At 57.1% G+C, this 19,420-nt stretch overlaps 1 protein-coding gene across 2 annotated transcripts in view; it reads left to right on the forward strand.

The window, feature by feature from the left end:
• VPS50 (VPS50 subunit of EARP/GARPII complex) overlaps window positions 1–17,094 on the forward strand; it is a 60,152-nt gene extending 43,058 nt beyond the window's left edge. For both annotated transcript variants that reach the window (XM_043977959.1, XM_043977960.1), the window contains exons 18-28: window positions 265–441; window positions 865–983; window positions 1,628–1,734; window positions 3,773–3,894; window positions 4,406–4,486; window positions 11,543–11,691; window positions 12,964–13,060; window positions 13,556–13,714; window positions 14,430–14,551; window positions 14,895–15,084; window positions 16,515–17,094. In XM_043977959.1, the coding sequence (XP_043833894.1) occupies window positions 265–441; window positions 865–983; window positions 1,628–1,734; window positions 3,773–3,894; window positions 4,406–4,486; window positions 11,543–11,691; window positions 12,964–13,060; window positions 13,556–13,714; window positions 14,430–14,551; window positions 14,895–15,084; window positions 16,515–16,634 (1,443 nt within the window). In that variant the 3' untranslated portion in view covers window positions 16,635–17,094. The remainder of the gene's footprint in view (window positions 1–264; window positions 442–864; window positions 984–1,627; window positions 1,735–3,772; window positions 3,895–4,405; window positions 4,487–11,542; window positions 11,692–12,963; window positions 13,061–13,555; window positions 13,715–14,429; window positions 14,552–14,894; window positions 15,085–16,514) is intronic.
• The last annotated feature ends 2,326 nt before the right edge of the window (window positions 17,095–19,420 follow it).

Consider the following 19,420-nt stretch of genomic DNA (forward strand, 5'->3'; position numbering starts at 1 on the left):
CACTGGCCACCCTGGCTTAGAGCCTGTGCTTAGCGGGGCCCCTCGTCCACAGGGCACTCTGACGCGGCCCCCCCCCCTCCCCCCACTGAGAGCCAACAGCAGTGAGCGGGAAGGGGCCTCGGCTGGCCCACCCTGGGGTCCCCTTGTCCAGAGGGCGCTCTGATGCGGCCCCTTGCTGAGAGCCTGTAGCAGTGGAAAGAGCCTGATGCCTAAGGTCCAGTGATGGCTGAAGCCGCTGGTCATGAGCCCTGTGTCCCTTTGTAGGAATTTAAGTTCATGGAGCAGTCTCGGTCCCCGTCGGTGTCCCCAAGTAAGCAGCCAACCTCAGCGGCCACCTCAGCTGCCACCTTGTTCGAACAGTACTGCAGTGGCGGGAACCCCTTTGAAATTCCTGCCAACAGCAAAGACGAGGAGACGGAAGACGTGCTGGCTTCCAATGGGGTGTGTATGGCCCCTCAGCTGACCTCTCCTCCCTCCTCCCTCCCTCCCTCCTTCTCTCCCTCCCTCCTCCCTCCCCCCTCCCTCCTCCCTCTCTCCGTCTCTCCCTCCCTCCTCCCTCCCTCCTTCCCTCCCTCTTCTTCCCTCTCCCCTCCATCCTCCTCTCCCTCCCCCCTCCCTCCTCCCTCTCTCCTTCTCTCCCTCCCTCCCTCCTTCTCTCCCTCCCTCCTCCCTCTCTCCTTCTCTCCCTCCCTCCCCCCTCCCTCCTTTCCACCCTCTCAGGCTCCCTAGGCTGGTGGGGGACCCAGAGAGCCTTTCTTCCCCTTGTCTTCTGGGGTGGGAAGAGGTGAATTCCGTGGAGCAGCAGGGCATCACCCGGTCATGACCAGAGCCTGCCCTCAGTCTGTGCACTTTCTGTCCCCTCAGTATGAGTCGGATGAACCCGAGAAAAGCGCGTACCAGGACTACGACAGTGATAGCGATGTCCCTGAGGAGCTGAAGCGAGACTACGTGGATGAGCAGACTGGGGACGTCCCTGTGAAGAGGTAACTGCCTGAAGCCTCTGGGACTGGGTGTGAATTCTGCCCCAGACACAGGCACTAGCTACTTGGGGCTGAGCCTCAGTTTCTCCTCAAAATGGGCCTAACATTGGCCCTCCCTCAGGCTGCTTAGGCTGACAGCGTCCCCCATGTTTGTGGGATCTAGCTGGGGTCAGGGGGCCATGCGGGGCTGTGGCTCAGGCACATAGGGCTGCCTTGGTGGTGGTCGGCATCCCACCGAGCACTGGGACCCCCTGCAGCCGCTCCGGCTGCCTCAGATCCTGGCATCTCTTATCTTCATGGCATTGCCCAAGTGGGCTGGGGCTGGGGGCAGAGATGGAGAGAGATCCATGCGGAAGCCCACCTGTCCTGGCACCGCTGGATGTCAGCATCTCCATTTGCTGCTAGCACACTTCTTGGTCCTGGCTCCCCCGGGACCCTGCCCCAGGGTGCAGGGGTGTTGTGGTCAGAGCTGGCTGTCCGTGGCTAGGACCCAAGCCCTCCCTGCTTGCTCCTCCTCTCCTCTCCCTCCTCTCCCTGGTCTCTCCCTCCTTCCCATTTTGTCTCCCTCCCTCCCTCCTCTCTCCCCCTGCCCCCTCCTCTCACACTCCTCACCCCCACCCTCTGCCTTCTCTCTCTCCTCATCTCAGTGTTTCCCGAGAAACGCTACGGAGCCGAAAGAAATCCGATTACAGCCTCAACAAAGTCAACGCTCCCATCCTGACCAACACCACGCTGAATGTCATCCGGCTCGTTGGTGAGTTGGGGGTCACGTCCTTCTCTCCTTTCCTTGTGGGCCAGTGGCTGCTGCCTGCTCCTGCCCTCCCTCTCCTGGGGCGGTCACGTGGCTTGTTGCCCTTCCCTCCTACCAGCCCAGCCCCTTATGGTCTCTCTGGGGTCATTGGGAGAGAGGCCATCAGGCTTGGTGGCACAGTCCCCACCCACTGGTTGTGGGTCAAGGGTCTCACCCGCAGGAGGCCTGCAGCCAGGAAAGAGCCCAGACTGTGGGAGGTGCCCCTCAGGCACTGTCCTGTCGCTGGGGCTTTAGGACTGGTCATCTCAACCATCATTTGTGTGATAGAAAGTTCAGGGGCAGCGAGGTGGCACAGTGGATAGAGCACCGGCCCTGGATTCAGGAGGACCTGAGTTCAGATCCAGCCTCAGACATGTGACACTTGTGTGACCCTGGGCAAGTCACTTAACCCCCTTGCCTCACCAAAAATAAAAGAAGAAGGTTCAGGTTGTCACAGTCCATTCCTCTCGTCTTATCCTAATGTGGCCGTGTGTGGCCAGCCCACATTGGCATCACCTAAGGACCAGGTGACCTGCCTGATTTTTGAACCTTGGCTCCTTGTCCTAAATGTGTGCTGGGTCTCACCCTGGAAGGGTGAGGGCCCCCAAGGCTCTGTCTTGGGGAGAAGATGCTTCTCTGGGGTTTGTTGTCCCCATCTCCCCTTTGCAAAGTCCGGCCCCCGGGCACAGACAGCCTCCTCAGGCCCCATCAGTGGTGGGCCCTCCTGTGTGCCCGTTAGGCCTTTGTCTGCTGAGTTGGAGTGTAATGGATGCTTGTCGATCTATCCTCCTTCTGGGGGTGGGGGGGCTTCTGTCCCGTTTGTTCCTGATGTCCCCACAGCTCCATGGGTTTTGTGCATCATTGACTGTCGCTGCTGGGAGCCTTCACCTCACGCCTGCCATGTGCCCATGACTTTTCCTCCCAGGGGTCAACTGCCTATGTTTGTGCGTAAGAGCGTCTTGTCAGGGCCTCAGAGTTCAGGACCCCCCCACCCCCTCCTCACCACCACCTCCTGTGACCTTGGAAATCCATCCTCCAAAAGTCTGGGGCTTGTGTGACCCTGCGGCCAGCATTCCTCCCCTGCTGAGTCCTCCCTGAAGCTGACTCACCCACCCCGCAGGCTGGCCCACAATACTGTGGAGATACCCCGAATAGGGGTGAGGCTCCAGGACGGGCCCTGCACCGTGCCTTGTCTGCCTTCTCTCTCCAGCTCAGGCAGGCACCTCAGGAGCCAGAGGGGCTGGTGTTGCCTGTCTGTGCTCAAAGTGGTACAGACCGGCCTGGCCCATTCCCAGGAGAGCCGGCCCCACGCGCAATTGGGGAAAGAGGCGTTTTGGTGCATCCGAGGTTGGGGCTTTAGCGACACAGCCTGGGCCGGCTCCTGTGTGTGAGCCCTCGGAGGTTTGCTCTGGCGCTGGCCTTGGTGGTTTTTCTGCTAATTATGACAGCAGAATCGCAGGGGAGCCACCTGTGTCGGCTTTGCAGTGAGTGCAGGGAATCGTCCCAAGGGCGCTCGAAGTGGCCCACGTCGGGTGGGCTCGGTGCGCCAGGAAAACCCTAACTGTATCGCGCCTCTCCTCCACCTGGCATGCACAGTACAGCCGCTTTAATAAGCTGTTGTAAAGTGAGATATGTAGAAGGGAATTGCCTGCATGGACCCTAAGGAGGGAACAGCCTCTGGCCTGCGCCGTTAGATGGGGTCATTTAAACCACAGAGCTCCCCGAGAGAGGCTCCAGAGGAGGGCCGGGCCAGCTCTCCAGCTAGTGGTCACCTGGGCATCCCTGCCCCACAGAAGTCCTTGTGTCCTGAGTGGACTGGCTCAGGGTGGGGGACTCGGCCCGGTTGGTGGGTTCCCCAGGGAGCCTGTTCGGGATGGCCAGAAGCCAAGCCGCTGCCCCCTCCCCCACCCCCCCTCCTGTCGGGTAGGAGGCCCACCCTCAGCGGGGTTGGGGATGGGGCGCAGCGCCAGGGGCCTGGACCGCAGCCTGGCTTTCCTCGCAGGGAAGTACATGCAGATGATGAGCATGCTGAAACCCATCGCCTTCGACGTGGTCCACTTCCTGTCCCAGCTGTTTGACTACTACCTCTACGCCGTCTACACCTTCTTTGGCCGCAATGACTCAGTGAGTTCGGCTGGGATGGGCAGGTGACGTGGAGAGCCAGACATTGGCGTGCGGTCCAGACCGGATGTGCCAGCGTGGGGGACACAGGGGGCGGCAGCAGGACGGGCAGCCAGTGCGGAGGGGGAGGGCAGCCCCCCTCCTCAGAGCCCTCCCCTTGGATTCAGGGCTGTGATGTGGATCGGGCACGGGGCGGGGTGCGTGTGCACGTGTGGGTGCATGCATGGGAGTGTGTGTGCCTGTATATATGTGTGTGTGGTGCATGTTTGTATGGTGTGTACATGTGTGTATGTCTAGGCACCACAGGATAGTGTCAGGTGTGGGGCCCACTTGGTGGTGCCCCCTGGCTTGGGGCCTCTGGGCTCTTCTTGGGGAGCCTGCTTTCCAAGGGCCGTGCATATGCCTGTGTGTGTGTGTGTGTGTGCGTGTGTGCGCTTGCGTGTGAGGGTGTGCACACGTGTGTGCGTGCGTGCGTGTGTGGGTGTGACCAGCCTGGCCCACTCTCTTTTTGCAGCTGGAGTCGACTGGTCTGGGCCTCAGCAGCAGCCGCCTACGTACAACGCTGAGCCGGATCCAGGAGAGCCTGATCGACCTGGTAAGGGGCCATAGGCGGTCGCGCCTGCTCCCTGCCTCAGGTGGCCGAGCCAGGAAGGCTGGGGGCTGGGCACTCCCAGTAGTTTCTCTTACTGTGCCTCCTGTGTCCCCGGGGTTGGGCCTTGTGGGCATCAGCTGGGAGCCTTCTCCAAAGGAATGCTGGCCCTAGTCCGTCCTCAGGCCAGGGTAGCCAAAGCGGGTCAGGGGTCTGTGAGGGGCTCAGGAGGAGGAGCGACTGTGTCCCCAGGCCTCTGGGCTCCAAGGCCACAGCGCCCTACCCGCACCGACTGGGTGACAGCTTAGACGGGCCGCCAGCCCGCGTGCTGGGCCCAACCTTGCCTGGACAGCTGCCTTGGCTTGTGTGGCTGGAGCTAAGAGGAGCCGGGTGGGGGTCCTCCCTTCCAGGACTCAGTTTCCTTGTCTGTCTGAGCAGGATGTGCACGTGGAGGAGCAGTCAGACCCCAGGCGGGGTAAGGCCCTTTAGGCCATGGCAGGGGGCACCTCGAACGCTGCCCTAGCACTACTGTGGAGCACCTCCGCAGTCTCAGGCAGGTCTGTGTCTTCTGGTCACTGTCTGCAGGAGTCTGATAAAAGCAAGGCTCCCAGAGCTGGTCAGGGCCTTTGAGGGCGTCTGCCTCTGCGCCAAGTGAGTTGCCTGCCCTGGCCCCAGCTCCCCTGGCGCTGTGCGTGGTTGGCTGGGCTGGAGGTGGAGGGGACGCTGCTCTGTGTCAGCATCAGTCTGTCTTTGGCACGACTCCCTGGACCGGTCCCCATTGAGGCAGGCCTGTGCACACCTGGGCCACCTCCTCCTCTTCTGCATGGTGCCCAGCCTGTGGTGTACAGATGGATTTCCACTTCACCCTCTGTGTCCCTGGGCCCTCAGTTCTTCATACCCTTGTGGGATCTTTGAGCAGAGAGGTCTCAGGTCGTCCATCTGGGGTCAAACCTGCCTGGTGAGCCTGGTATCAGTGGGGCCGTCAGGCCCTGCCTGGCTTCTTTACTGGATGTCACACGTCTAAGACCTTCTGTCTTTATACTGTTGTCATTTCTGAAGAGAAAATATTTCCTCACTCCGGGCCCTGACCCTGGTGGACTGTTCTTGTAACATGGGTCATCCTGAAGCCTCTGGGGTAGCTAGGTGGTGGAGTGGATAAAGCACCGGCCCTGGATTCGGAAGGACCTGAGTTCAAATCTGACTTCAGACACTTGTGCTTACTAGCTGTGTGACTCTGTGCAAGTCACTTTAACCCTCATTGCCCCAGGGGGAAAAAAATTTCTAGTAAATAGTGTTTAATTTTTTTTTCTATTACATGTAAAGGTAGTTTTCATCATTCATTTTTTTCGTCATTCTTTTTTTTTTTCAGGGCAATGAGGGTTAAGTGACTTGCCCAGGGTCACACTGCTAGTAAGTGTCAAGTGTCTGAGGCCGCATTTGAACTCAGGTCCTCCTGAATCCAGGGCCAGTGCTTTTTCTACTATGCCACCTAGCTGCCCCCATCATTCATTTTTTTTTTTTTTAGTAAGGCAATTGGGGTTAAGTGACTTGCCTAGGGTCACACAGCTAGTAAGTGTTAAGGGTCTGAGGCCAGATTTGAACCCAGGTACTCCTGACTCCAGGGTCGGTGCTCTATCCACTGCACCACCTAGCCGCCCCCCATCATTCATTTTTTTTTTTTTAGTGAGGCAATTAGGGTTAAGTGACTTGCCCAGGGTCACACAGCTAGTAAGCATTAAGTGTCTGAGGCCAGATTTGAACTCAGGTACTCCTGACTCCAGGGCCAGTGCTCTATCCACTGTGCCACCTAGCTGCCCCCCCATCATTCATTTTTAATAAGATGAGTTCAAATTTTTCTCCCTCCCTCCCCTGCCCCCTCCCCAAAACGGCAAGCAGTCTGATATAGGTTATGCATGTACAATCGTGTTAAACACATTTCCACATTAGTCATGTTGTGAGAGAAGAAACAGAACAAAAGGAAAAGCCACAACAATCAAAACCAAGTAAAAGGTGAAACTAGCCTGCTCCAGTCTGCATTCAGACTCCAGAGTGCTCTGCAGGTGGAGGGCATTTTTCATCAGGAGTCCTTGGGTCTTGGATCATTGTATTGCTGAGAAGATCCAAGTCTGTCACAGTTGATCATCCCACAGTGTTACCGTGTCCAATGTTCTCCTGCTTTTGCTCACTTCACTCAGCATCACTCCATGTAAGTGGATTCCCAAGTCTTTCAGAGCTGTTTGGTTTTTCTCACCTGCTCTCCACTTCTGCCCCTTCCCTCAACATCACTACATACAGGGCTCTCTGAAACCTTCCCCTTCATCATTTCTTACCCATAGTGTCCCAACACCTTGTTCAGCCAGTGCCCAGGTGATAGACAGACCTGCAGATCTAATCCTCTGCTTTTGCAAAAAACTGCTCTACCTTACTCTCATTAGAATGGACTAAAAGCAGGAACATATGATACACACTCAGTCGGTTATAGAAATCTGTCTTACCTGCAGGAAAGTAGGAGAGCAAGGAGGTGTGTGTGTGTGTGTGTGTGTGTGTGTGTGTGTGTGTGTGTGTGTGTGTGTGTGTGTTGGGGGCGGGGGAGGGGGAGTGCTGATAGGCAACAGAGCTGATTAGGGGTGAAAGGAGAGAGTAGGAAAATGGGGGGAAATAGGATGGAGAGAAATACAGAGTAATCATAACTGAAAAAAATTTACAGCAAGTTTCTCTGATTAAGACCTCATTTCTTTTTTTTTGTTTGTTTTTAGTGAGGCAATTGGGGTTAAGTGACTTGCCCAGGGTCACACAGCTAATAAGTGTCGAGTGTCTGAGGCCAGATTTGAACTCAGGTCCTCCTGAATCCAGGGCTGGTGCTTTATCCACTGCGCCACCTAGCCGCCCCTAAGACCTCATTTCTTAATCATATAGAGAACTGAGTCAGATTGATGGAAATAGGAGCTGGGGGCAGCTAGATGGCGCAGTGGTTAAAGCACTGGCCCTGGATTCAGGAGGATCTGAGTTCAAATCTGGCTTCAGACCCTTGCCACTAGCTCTGTGACCTTGCCCCCTGCCCCCCCCCCAATAATGATAATAATAGAAATAAGGGCCATTCCTCAGTTGATAAATAGTCAAAGGATATGAACAGGCAGTTTTCGGATGAAGAAATCAAAGCTATCTCTAGTCATGAAAAAATGCTCTAAATCACTAATGCTTTGAGAAGGGCAAATTAAAACAATTCTGAGCTACCACCTCACACTTTTGAGATTGGCAATTAGGGAATGGCTGAACAAATTGTGGTGGAATACCATTGTATTCCACAACGGTCAGCAGGATGCTCTCAGAAAAACCTGGAAAGACTTACATGAGCTGATGCAGAGTGAAGTGAGCAGAACCAGGGAAACATTGTATACAGTAACAGCAATAATATGCATAATGATTAGCTGTGAATGACTTAGCTGTTGTCAGCAATACAGTGATCTAAGACAATCCCGAAGGACTGATGATGAAAAATGTTATCCATCTCCAGAGAACTGATGGAGTCTGAATGCAGATCAAAGCAGACTTTTCTTTACTTTCTTTATTTTTCTTGTTTTCTTTTGTCTGTGTTTTCTTTCATGACTACCATGGAAATATGTTTTTCATGACCAGACATGTATAACTATCAAATTTCTTGCCTTCTCAGTCATGTAGGGAGGGGCAGGAATGAGGGAGAGAAAATTTGGAACTCAAAATTTTTTAAAAAGAATGTTGAAAATTGTTTTTTACAAGTAATTGGGAGGAAAATAAAATATTTTTTAAAAGCTGCTCTAGGGGGCAGCTAGGTGGCGCAGTGGATAAAGCACCGGCCCTGGATTCAGGAGGACCTGAGTTCAAATCCGGCCTCAGACACTTGACACTTACTAGCTGTGTGACCCTGGGCAAGTCATTTAACCCCCATTGCCTCACCAAAAAAAGAAAAAAAGAAAAAGCTGCTCTAAATATTTTTTGTATATTGGGGCTCCTTTCCTTTTCTTTGATCTCTTTGGGGTATAGACCTAGCAGTGGTACAGCTGTTTGCTCAAAGGTCAAACAGTTTAACAGCCTGTGGGGCCTAGTTCCACATTGCTCTCCAGAACGGCTGGGCCATTCCACAGCTCCACCAACAGTGCATGAGTATGCCTGTTTTTCTGTGTGCCCTCCAGGCTTGGTCATTTTCCTTTCTGATGGGGTGATGGTGGTGATGTGGGAGCAGCTTTAATTGGCCTTTCTCTAGTCAGTGGGGATTGAGAGCATTTCTATATATGGCTGTTGATTGCTTGGATTACCTCCTCTGAGATCTTGACACCACTCCCTATTGGTCTAAGAAATGAGGCTTTCATCAGAGAAACAGGTGGGAAGCTTGCTGGCCCATGAGGTCATGCCCCTCTTATTCAGTTGATGGGGCTGCCTACCCTGTCTGCTCTCATCTCCTCAGCCAATGTTCATGTTCTTCGATGATGGAGAGGCCTGACATTTGGTCAGAGAAGTCCAGCCTTGAGCCTTAAGCCAGCCCCTGTAGGTATATGCCAGGGACTTCTTTTCAGAGTCCTTGAAGCTGAGGCTGCTGAGAAGGTGGGGCCTCAGCCCCTGCCCAGGTTTTTGCCTCATTATCTCCAGACTTCCTTTGCTGGCCTGCACTCTTCTTCCTGAAGCCTCACTCACTGCAGCTCAGGACTTCTCACCTCTAAGGATCCTCAGCACCTGCAGCCTCTCTCTCTGATTAGATTTTGGCAAGTGAATGTTGACTTAGAAAACGACGTTAACATTAACCATATTCTGTTGTGTTTTTATTTATATCGTTAAATATTTCTTAATTAATTTTAATCTGGATGCACCTCTGCTCTATACTATTTCTCTTGGTGAGCTCATCAACTCCCATGGAGTCATTTATGCAGATGATTCCAAGGTGTATTTATCTAGTCCTAACCTCTCTGCTGACTTTCGATCTCACATCTCCAGCTGCCTTTCAGACACCTGGAACCGGATCTCCAGTAGACATCTTCCACTCACAATGTCTAAAACAAAACTCATGATCTTTCTCTCTAAACTCTCCCCTGCTCTTACCTTTCCTATTACTCTGGTGGCCACCCCCATCCTTCCTGCCCCCCAGGCTCACAACCAGGAGGAATCTTAAGGCATCTTAGACTCCTCATTGTCTCTCACCCCGCCAGATCCAAGGTGGTGGTAAGGCTTGTCCATCTCTGGTTGATTTCACCTCTGCAGCATCTCTGGTTGATTTCACCTCTGCAGCATCTCTGGTTGATTTCACCTCTGCAGCATCTCTGGTTGATTTCACCTCTGCAGCATTTCTTGCCAATTTCGTCTCTGCAGCATCTCTTGTGAATTTAATCTTTGCAACATATCTCCTTGGATCCTTTCCCCTCACTGGGGCGGGCTCTCATCACCTCACGCCTGGACTATTGCAATAACTGCTGGCGGGGGTGTGTGGGGGGGTCTGCCTGCTTCAAGTCTCTCCCCTATCCCAAAATGATTTTGCTTAAGTTCAGGTCTGACCATGTTACTCACATCCCTAGGGCCTCTAAGGGCAAACACGGACTGGGCTGTTTGACATTCAGGGCCCCCTCCTACTTTTCCAGTCTCCTTGCACCTTATTCCTTGACACACACCCCTTTATCCAGTGACACGGGCCTCCTGGCTTGGCCTCACTTAACACCCTCCATCCTCCAACTCTGAGCACGTTCCCTGGCTGCCTGGAATATCTTCTTCCTCATCTCCACCTTCCAGCTTCCCGGACTTCTTCAAGCCCAGCTAAAGTCGTCCCCCTTCATGGTCCTCCTCAGTTTGGGTGCCTTCCCTGTGAGACACTCAGGTGCTGCAGCCCGCCTGTGGTCTGGACATCCACACGTTTGCTTGGCCTCTCCCGGTGGGCCGAGAACTTGTCAAGGGCAGGGACTGGCTTCTGTCTGTCTGGTGCCTCCAGGGCTTTATCGGGGCCAGGCACCCACTGGGTGGTTCGTGGACTTCTCTTTTCTGTTAGGAGGTGACCTTTCATCCTGAGCCTGGGGCCCTTCTGCCAGGAGGCTTCCCACAGTTCTTGTCAAATAGTGTACCCCCCTCCCAGGCCTGTTGCTCTGCTTGAGTTTACTAAACCCTGTTCCCCTTTTATCCTTTCTCAGAGATTTCTTCTAAAGCTTAATCTCTTGTCTGACTCCTCCACTTGTGGAAGTGAGTCTAACCTCGATTTGGAGGCAGAGGGCCCTGCTGGTCACTGAGCAGATGCTGTCCGTGGTCCTAGAGGGGATGAGGAGGGCTGGGCCAATTCAGGGTGTGTGCTGAGGAGCCCACACAAGTCACTCACCACCCCAGGTTGTGAGTCCCACATCGCTCCTCTTTTGGGTACGACTTGGGGGGGGGGGGGCCTGCCACTGCTGCTCCGGAGTCTCAGAGTAGATCCTTACTGTGGCCAGAACTGCGTGTGTTTGAGAAGACAGGTGGCTCGGGTCTGGGGGGGCAGTGGTTGATGCACGAGCCCCATTCATTCACCTGTGAAACTGTACCAGACTCCGGCTATCCCTCAGCTACCACAGGCCATGGGCGGGGGCAGGGGCAGGGGCAGCGGCAGCAGACCCTGCCAGGGCTCTCCACCTCTGGCTTCTCCCCTTATCCATGTGCCTTCTCTGGCTCTGCAGGCCCAGCATGTGTACCTCCCCTCCTCCTCAAGCTTCAGGCCTCTTCCTCCAGGAAGCCTTCTCTGACCACCTCACCCCCACCCACTTACAGGGCCTTCTTCCCTCTCCCCTTCCCTTGTCTTTGTTTCTTGGTGTCTTTGGTGTGCCTCCTCCCTCTCGCTCCCACCCTCTGTCTGTCTGTCTGTCTCTGCTGCTGCTGCTGCTGGTGGCATCTGCCCCAGGGAGTTGGGCAGGTCCTTCAGCCTGCACAGCAGCTGATGTGCTGAGGAAGGTGATGCTGATGTGATGACGGCTTTGGGGAGAAAGTCCTGCTTCTCCTCTGTGCTGTTTGGGTGAAAGCCCAGGGAGAGTTGGGCCTAGATCTTGGAGGGGTCCCGAGCCATGGTGGGGGCTTTTCTTCTTCCAGGAGGTTTCCACGGACCCCACGGGCGTCCTCACTGCTGGCGAGGAGAGGAAGGAGAAGGTGCCAAGCCCACACCTCAGTCACCTCGTGGTCCTGACGTCCGGGGACACGCTGTATGGGTTGGCAGAGAGAGTCGTGGCCACAGAGTCCTTGTAAGTGTCCGGGGGGCCTTGTCTTGGCTGTCCTCTGCCCAGCACGGCCCAGGTCTCATCTGTCACCCCCGTGCGAGCCGTTGTGGGCCTCGGTCTGAGTGACCTGTCTGTCCCCAGCATCCCTGGGCAGAGCCTGGCCTCCTTCCTGCTGAAGCGAGGGTCATGGGGAGGACCTGGGATTCTCCCTTCAGGTCTTTCTTGGGCACTTCATTAAATGTAATTAAAGTTGCCCCTTCAGAGATACAGCCGGTGTCCTCTGGGAGCCTCAGATGCTGAGCACTGGCCCCGAGGCTGAGGCAGACCTTGGCCTCTGCTCAGGGTGTCCCTCCCTCCTCCACACTCCTGATGCTGCTGCTGCCGCCGCTGCTTCCTTGGGAGCGCTGTCACACTTGTGTTTTCCCAGAAAGAGGGCAGACACTGGGATGCCCACGGCACAGCCCTGTGCACACAGTAGGTGCACATTGTGGAAGGAATGACTCCAGCCCTCTGAAAATGGGGAGGGCGATCTCAGGGATGACTCTGGATTCCCCCCAGCCAGAGAGAGTGCTCACGGTGGGCCAGTGAGCGCTGCCTTCCCCTGTCCTCCCCAGCTTTCGGCCCACCGTGGCCACCGACACAGAGAAAACCCAACCAGAGCCACCAGGCTTGCTGTGGGGCCATTTTTTTCCAACAACCTTTTACTTATACACCAAGGAACAGAATTATTTCAGGAGGGTGCTCCCAGCTGGGCATGGCCAGGGGAGGTCTGGGTACAGGGTCTGGGAAGTGGGCAGGGAGGGGAAGCATCCCAGGCCTGGGAACAGCTGGTGCAAAGGTCTGGAGGGAGGACACCCATCAGGGACAGGGAACACCCTGGCCCAGGCCAGCGGAGCCTGGAAAGGGGAGGTGGCTTTTAGTGCCCAGCTTGGGCTTTTGGGCTGGTGGAGTATATGGTCTGGTGCCCGTTTAGAGATTGTGTCCTTCCTCTTTTGTCCCTTCTTCATCTCTCCCTCTTCCTCTCCTTTCCCCCTCCCCACCTTTTCCCCCTCCTATTCCTCCTCCCTTCTCCTCCCCCCACCTCCCCCTCCCTCCCCTTCTCTCCTCCCCTTCCCCCCCTCCCCACCTTTCCCCCCTCCCCTCCTCCCTCCTCCTCCTATTCCTCCTCCCTTCTCTCTTCCCCTTCCCCCCTCCCCTCCTCCCCTCCCCCTCCTATTCCTCCTCCTTTCTCCTCCCCCTCTTCCTCCCCTCCCCCTCGCTCCCCTCCCTACCCCTGCCCTCCCTCCTGCCCCCTAGGGTCTTCCTGGCTGAACAGTTTGAGTTCCTTCAGCCCCACCTGGATGCTGTGATGCCGGCTGTCAAGAAACCCTTTTTGCAGCAGTTTTACTCTCAGGTGACAGGCTCCTCTCCTGGGTGGGTGAGGGGGATGGGGTGGGGCGCTGCTGCCCACAGAAGGGTGTGTCTCTCCCCCCCTCCCCGCCCTAGTCTGGTGAAAAGGCATCAGGGTCCCGTGAGGGGTGGGCTGCAGTGGCCCTGTAGGTGACCCTAGGCTCTGTGGGAGAAGCAGCTCATGCCTTCCCAAGTGTAAGTCCAGGGGTCCTGGTGGTCCCACTGCTGACCCTCCTGTTCAGGGTAGCTGGTGGGCTGTGCTGGCCCCAGCCTTGGTCCCTCCCTGACAGCTCTATCAGCTCTGCTTGGAGGTTGCTAGCTGTCCCCTGTCCCCAGCCTTCCCCAAGGCAGACAGCCCTGCTGTCCCCCTTGGCCTCCCTCTACTGCAGCGGCAGCCCTTGGGCTGTGGCCCAGCAGAAGGCCCCTGGGGTGACTGTGCGCCAGGGGTCTAGACATGGGGTGCCGACGGAGCCCTTCTCACTTGTGGGCGCGCTTTCAGACGGTGTCGACCGCCAGTGAGCTGCGCAAGCCCATCTATTGGATCGTGGCGGGGAAGGCGATCGACTACGAGCAGACGCTGCTGCTGATGGCCAGCGTGAAGTGGGATGTGAAGGAGATCATGTCGCAGCACAACGTCTACGTGGACACCTTGCTCAAGGCACATGCTGGGGAGGGGCCTGCACAGACAGGGCTGGGAGCCGGGGCCTGGGAGAGGGGAGGAGAAAGGGCCTGGGACCTGCTGCTGCCAGGCTGCCAGGCAGGTGTGTGAGCAGGCTGGGGGGAGGGGCCGCCTCTGCCTCTGCTTGCTGGGATGGCACCGAGCCCTCCTCCCTCCCTCACACCCCCCAAGGCCCAGCCCGGCTGCTCTTGGCTCTGACGAAGCAGCATGTATAAGAGCAGCAGCCAGAGGGGAAGGGTCTTGGGCGCCCACCGCCAGCCCTCCAGCAGCTCCTCACCTATAGTACTGGCAAGTGGGACCTGGGCCATTGGGGCAGCCCTGGAGGGCAGGGCGTCCGCACGGGGGCCCCAGGCACCCTCCCTTTCTGGAGGCCAAGCCCTGGAATGTGGTGATGGGGCGGCCCCCAGAGGTAGCCCCAGAGCCCTCCGCTGCTTGGTCCTGGGGACAGGCCTGCACTTAGCACTGGTGCTTGAGGCTGGCCCGGCCACGCTTTCCCAGGCGTGCTTGCCCAGAACGCTTCACAGCCAGACTGATGTGTCCGTCCTTGTCCTCGGCTCAGGGACACGCTGGTCCTAGGCTGAGTGGGACAGGATGAGGGTGTGAGTTCGAGGTCCTGGGCCACCGAAGGCTGCAGGCAGGAGATGTGCCCGTCTAGGCCTCCCATTCCAATGCAGCCCTTTTCTGGTCCTGCTAGGAGTTCGAGCAGTTTAACCGGCGCCTGAGCGAGGTCTCCAGGAGGGTCCGGGTCCCCTTGCCTGTGTCCAACATACTTTGGGAGCACTGCATACGCCTGGCCAACAGGACTATTGTGGAGGGGTGAGTCAGAGCGGGCGGCCTGATGGCTGGGAGGGAGGGGGGGCTGAGCGGCACCCTGGCGCCCCCCCCTGAAGTCAGGCCTGCCGTGCCTGTCTCCCCTCCCCCCCCAAGTCAGGTCTGCCGTGCCTGTCTCCCCTCCCCCCCCCCAAGTCAGGTCTGCCGTGCCTGTCTCCCCTCCCCCCCCTGAAGTCAGGCCTGCCGTGCCTGTCTCCCCTCCCCCCACCCAAGTCAGGCCTGCCGTGCCTATCTCCCCTCCCCCCCCTGAAGTCAGGCCTGCCGTGCCTGTCTCCCCTCCCCTCCCCCCCCCTGAAGTCAGGCCTGCCGTGTCTGGCTCGTTCCCCAGCTACGCCAACGTGAAGAAGTGCAGCAATGAGGGCCGGGCCTTGATGCAGCTGGATTTCCAGCAGTTCCTCATGAAGCTGGAGAAGCTGACGGACATCAGGCCCATCCCCGACAAGGAGTTTGTGGAGACCTACATCAAAGCCTATTACCTGACAGAGAACGACATGGAGCGCTGGATCAAGGAACACCGGGTGAGGGCAGGGTGGGGGCGGCAGGGAAGATGGGCAGCCCAGAAGGCGGGCCGTGCCACTGTCTGCCTCGGGGCCAGTGGCTCAGGTGAGAGCCTCTGGGACGCTCAGCTAAGCTGGTGTGCTGGGGGCTCTGGCCTCATAGTCCCGGCCCAGGACCCCACGAGCTGGGCAGAGGAGTGTGGTCCTGGCGGTCTGCCTAGCCATGCTCGGCCTCCCCGAAGGGCTTTGCCAGGGCTCCAGGCTGATTCTGACATTAGGATTACCCAGCCTGGGGCCCCAGAAACCTGGGAGATTGCTGGGTGAGTCTGCGGCCTGGCTCCTCAGTGGCCCATTTCACAGAAGAGCAAACTGAGCAGGCCTCGGCTCAGGGACTGTCCCAGGGCCAAGGGGTTGGTCAGCGGCGAGGCAATACTTGCACAAAGGTCTTCTGACCCCCGCCCTCCAGTTTGGCGGCTCCTGTGTGAGCGCCAAACCCAGCTTGAACTTTGTGCTTCTCTGTGAGCACTGGGGAAGGTTATTTATCTGTATTAGAACCCCAACCAAAAGGAATTGTTTTCTGTGTCTGGCCTTTCGTTATGTGAGCTGTTTGTGCAGTGCCCAGGGGTATGGAGGTGCTCTCTCTGTGTATTCCTGCTCTGGGCTCACTGACTCTGGGGTAGAGGTCTTTAGTCCCCCCAGAGGTAGCAGGCTAGTCTCTGCAAAGGCCCTCCCAGCTGAGCTGGGGGCCCAGGACCCAGAATACCTGGGAGAGCACAGCATTAGCGGGAAGGAATCTGGGGGTGGGGGTGGGGCTTGGGTGGGCAGTGTTGGCAGCCTGGCTCCTTCTGGACAGTGGGGCGTGTTATGCTCAGCCAGTTTCAGGGGAAGCCCTCCTTTTTTTGTGTGTGGACAGTGAGGGTTAAGTGACTTGCCCAGGGTCACACAGCTAGTAAGTGTCAAGTGTCTGAGGCTGGACTTGAACTCAGGTCCTCCTGACTCCAGGGCCGGTGCTCTATCCACTGTGCCACCCAGCTGCCCCCTGGAAGTCTTCCTTTTGAGGGAAGGCCCCCAGGCCTCTTTTAGGGTGAGCTTAGGCCTGGTTTGTGCGCTGCTGCACAGGGGGCCATGCGTTTTGAAAAGGTCTGTGCATCCTGGTCCATTTTGGGGCCCAGCCAGGGTGTGTCCCATGAGGGGGCTTCTGGGTGACACCTTCATGGGGCCGGGGACGGGGGAGGAGAGCGAGGGGGAGTTGGATGGATTTTCAGGTGGTGGCTCCTTCACGTGTGAGCCTGGCCCAGCCTTGGATCCCGTGGGGACAAACTGGCCGAAGCAGCCTGTCCCCAGAGTCCTTGTCAGTGACATTCTGAGAGGAGGGTCCTTCTTTGAGCCTGCTCTTGCCCCGGGGCCTAGGCTTGGGGCTGCTCTGACACCTCTGTCCTTTGTCTGCCCAGGAGTACTCCTCCAAACAGCTGACCAATCTGGTGAACGTCTGCCTGGGTTCGCACATCAACAAGAAAGCGCGGCAGAAACTCCTAGCTGCCATAGACGACATCGACCGGCCCAAGAGATAGTGAGCCGGGCAGCCCAGACCTCCCTCTCACCTCCTCCTCCCCGTCCCTCCTCCTTCCCTCTCTCCCTTTCTCCCCCTCCTTCCTTTTCTCCCTCCTCCCTCCTTCCTTCTTCCCGATCTCCGTCCTCCCCACCCGTCCCCGCCCTGCTCTGCACTGACCCCGGCAGGTACCAGGCATCGCGCCTCCGGGTAATGACCCTGTGCAGTCCTCTCTGGTCAGAAGGAGGGCCTGAGCTTGTACCGTCAGGCAGCTGGTGCCCTACATATGCCCTGGTCCCATTGGTTGTGCTTCCCCGACATGATTTCAGCTCGTTGTATTCTTGTGACACGGTTTAACTTGTCTGTTTTGTAGGAGAACATGCGATAGAACCAGAAGGCAGCTCTCTTCCCCTCCCCACAAGGGCCAGGGCTCTGGTGCTGCACGGGGCAGGCCCAGTAATAAATGTTGTACGCTGATGCATGCCGGCCGTCTGCCGAGACTTTTTTCGAGTCCTCGGGGAGCAGGTCCGGGTGAGCGCCACGCCTCTAAGCGGGGTAGCTCCCTGGGGTGCGCAACCCCTTCTCATCTCCCAACCTGGCAGCCTTGCTGTCGGTACCTCTTGGCTGCTGGCCCACCCCATTGGCTGACCCCAGGCACGGCACATGGGTTCTGTCAGACGTGCAGGAGCGCTTGTGGTTGTGACTCTGGCCTTGGGGCCGGTGTTGGGGGGGGGAATGCCCCTGTGCACAGACTCTTCTGGGCATTGGCTCCTATGCCCTCAGGCCTTGGGGGACCCAGGAAGGCCATCATGGTCTCTAGGTGCCAGCTGCAGGGTGTGAAGGGGCTGTCAGACCCAACCTCTTCTGCCGCTCGGCTCTCTGGGACGGGCAGCCTCGCTCCCCTTGGGGCCCTCCTGGGCCAGCGTCCCAGCTCTCTCTGCTGGGCACTCCCCACCATCCCTCTCATCCCTCTTCCAGTCCTCCTGCCGTGCTGCCCGCCCTCGGCCTGTATGTCCCATAATGTGCCTGCCCTTGGTGGCTAATCACCTTCATCTCCTCTCTCTTGTGACCAGCAGCCTCTCTGTCTTCCCCTTGAACTCTCTACAGCCTCCCACACTGCCTGGCCCCTTCTCCCTGACACTCTTCCTGCGCTTTGGGACCCTGCTCCTTCTTGGTTGTCCTTTGATGGACCAGCAGCCTTGTCATGCATCTTTCTCTGTGTCTGTCTCCCTCCCTTCTCTCTCCCCCTCCTCCTCTCCCCTTCCCTCCCCCACTCTCTCTTCTCTCTCCCTCTCCCCTCTCTCTCCTCTTCTCTCTCTTCTCTCTCCTCTCTCTCCCTCTCCCTTTCCCTCCCTCTCTTTGCTGAGCTGAATCTTCACAGCTCTTTCTCTCTTCCTCTTCCTTCCCTTCCCCCTCCTTTTCCTCTTTTCTTTTTCCCTTCCCTGCCCCCATCCCTCCCCACTCCTATTCTTCGACTCCGGTGGGTATCTCTGCTGCTCTTGCTACCCCAGTCTCTGCTCTACTGGCTATTGTCATTACTAGGCCTCAGCTTTCCCTACATAGAGGGCCTTGTCAGCTCTTTAGGTTGTCAGCACCAGAGGGCATCCCTACCAGCCAGTTAGCTCAGGAAGCCGGGGGCATCTTGAAATCGGTCTCTTGAATCCTCTCCCTGTCTTTAGAAATCTCTCATCCTGTTATGTGAGTTGCCCGTGGCTAGGCAAACAGTTCCTGAGCTCCACTTGGGAAAGCCCCCTTTCCCCCACACTCATCCCAGAGGCTGGGCCGGCAGAGGAGACCCTGAAGGCTGGCGAGTTGTGCTTTGCACTTCTGCTAACAGCAGCACGCTAGGGCTCCCTCTATCTCTGGGTTGCCACCCTGGGGCCGGACGCCTGGGGAGAGAAGTCCGCCCCACCTGGGCCCTTCTCCACGGGCCCGCATTAGCCACAAGGACAGTGCTCTCTGTTCCCCGGGGCTGGCCCAGGGTTGGCTAAAAAGGAGAAAAGCAGCGAACCCTGGAGAAGCCTTTTGGACTTATGTTGGTGAGGCTGCTAGTTGTGGGCGATCTGCGTAGATCAATATTGCGTTCTGTCCCCAGCCCCTTAGGACGTGCCAACATCACCCTCATAATGGCTCCTTCCCAAATCGAGGCTCCAGAGAGGAGAGGATCCTATCCAGGAGCATCCATCTGCAGAGACCCCCCCCCCCCCAAAATAAAAAGAATTGAGGAAAAGGCCATTAGATCTGGCGGTTAAGGGAGCATCTGTGACCTTAGAGAGAGCAGTCTCCGTGCAGTGGCAGGCCTGAATGCCAGTTTTCACAGGGTTTGGAGGGTAAGTTGCAAGGACTCTGGACAAGATTTTTTCAAGTCATTTTGCAGAGAAAGGGAGGAGGAGGAGAGTGATAGTGTGATGGCTTGTGGGGGATAGAGAGGAGCTGGGAGGGCATGGGTCAAGGAGGCCTTGGCAAGGAGTGGGGCCCCCTATGAGAATCTGCCTCTGGGGAGATGGGGACACGACCTGGCCCCCTGTACCAGGAAAAGGAACACCTGGTTATCAGAGTCCCAGGCCCTGCCCGATGGCTCCACTCGGAGACTCATGGGATGAGAGAGGCCTAACTTCTGCTTCGTGACTGCCACCTCTGGGCCCTTGTCTGTGGATGACTTGTGCCTTCAGCTCTCAGCATGTAGCTTTGCACATAGCAAGAGCTTCACTGATGCTTCATTCATTCATTCATTCCTTCATTTGTTTGTGTGTTTGTTCATTGGTTCATCTCTTCATTCATCTGGGTCCCACTCTTTAGGTGTGGTTT

Source organism: Dromiciops gliroides, chromosome 1, assembly GCF_019393635.1.
Source record: "Dromiciops gliroides isolate mDroGli1 chromosome 1, mDroGli1.pri, whole genome shotgun sequence".
Classification (NCBI taxonomy): domain Eukaryota; kingdom Metazoa; phylum Chordata; class Mammalia; order Microbiotheria; family Microbiotheriidae; genus Dromiciops; species Dromiciops gliroides.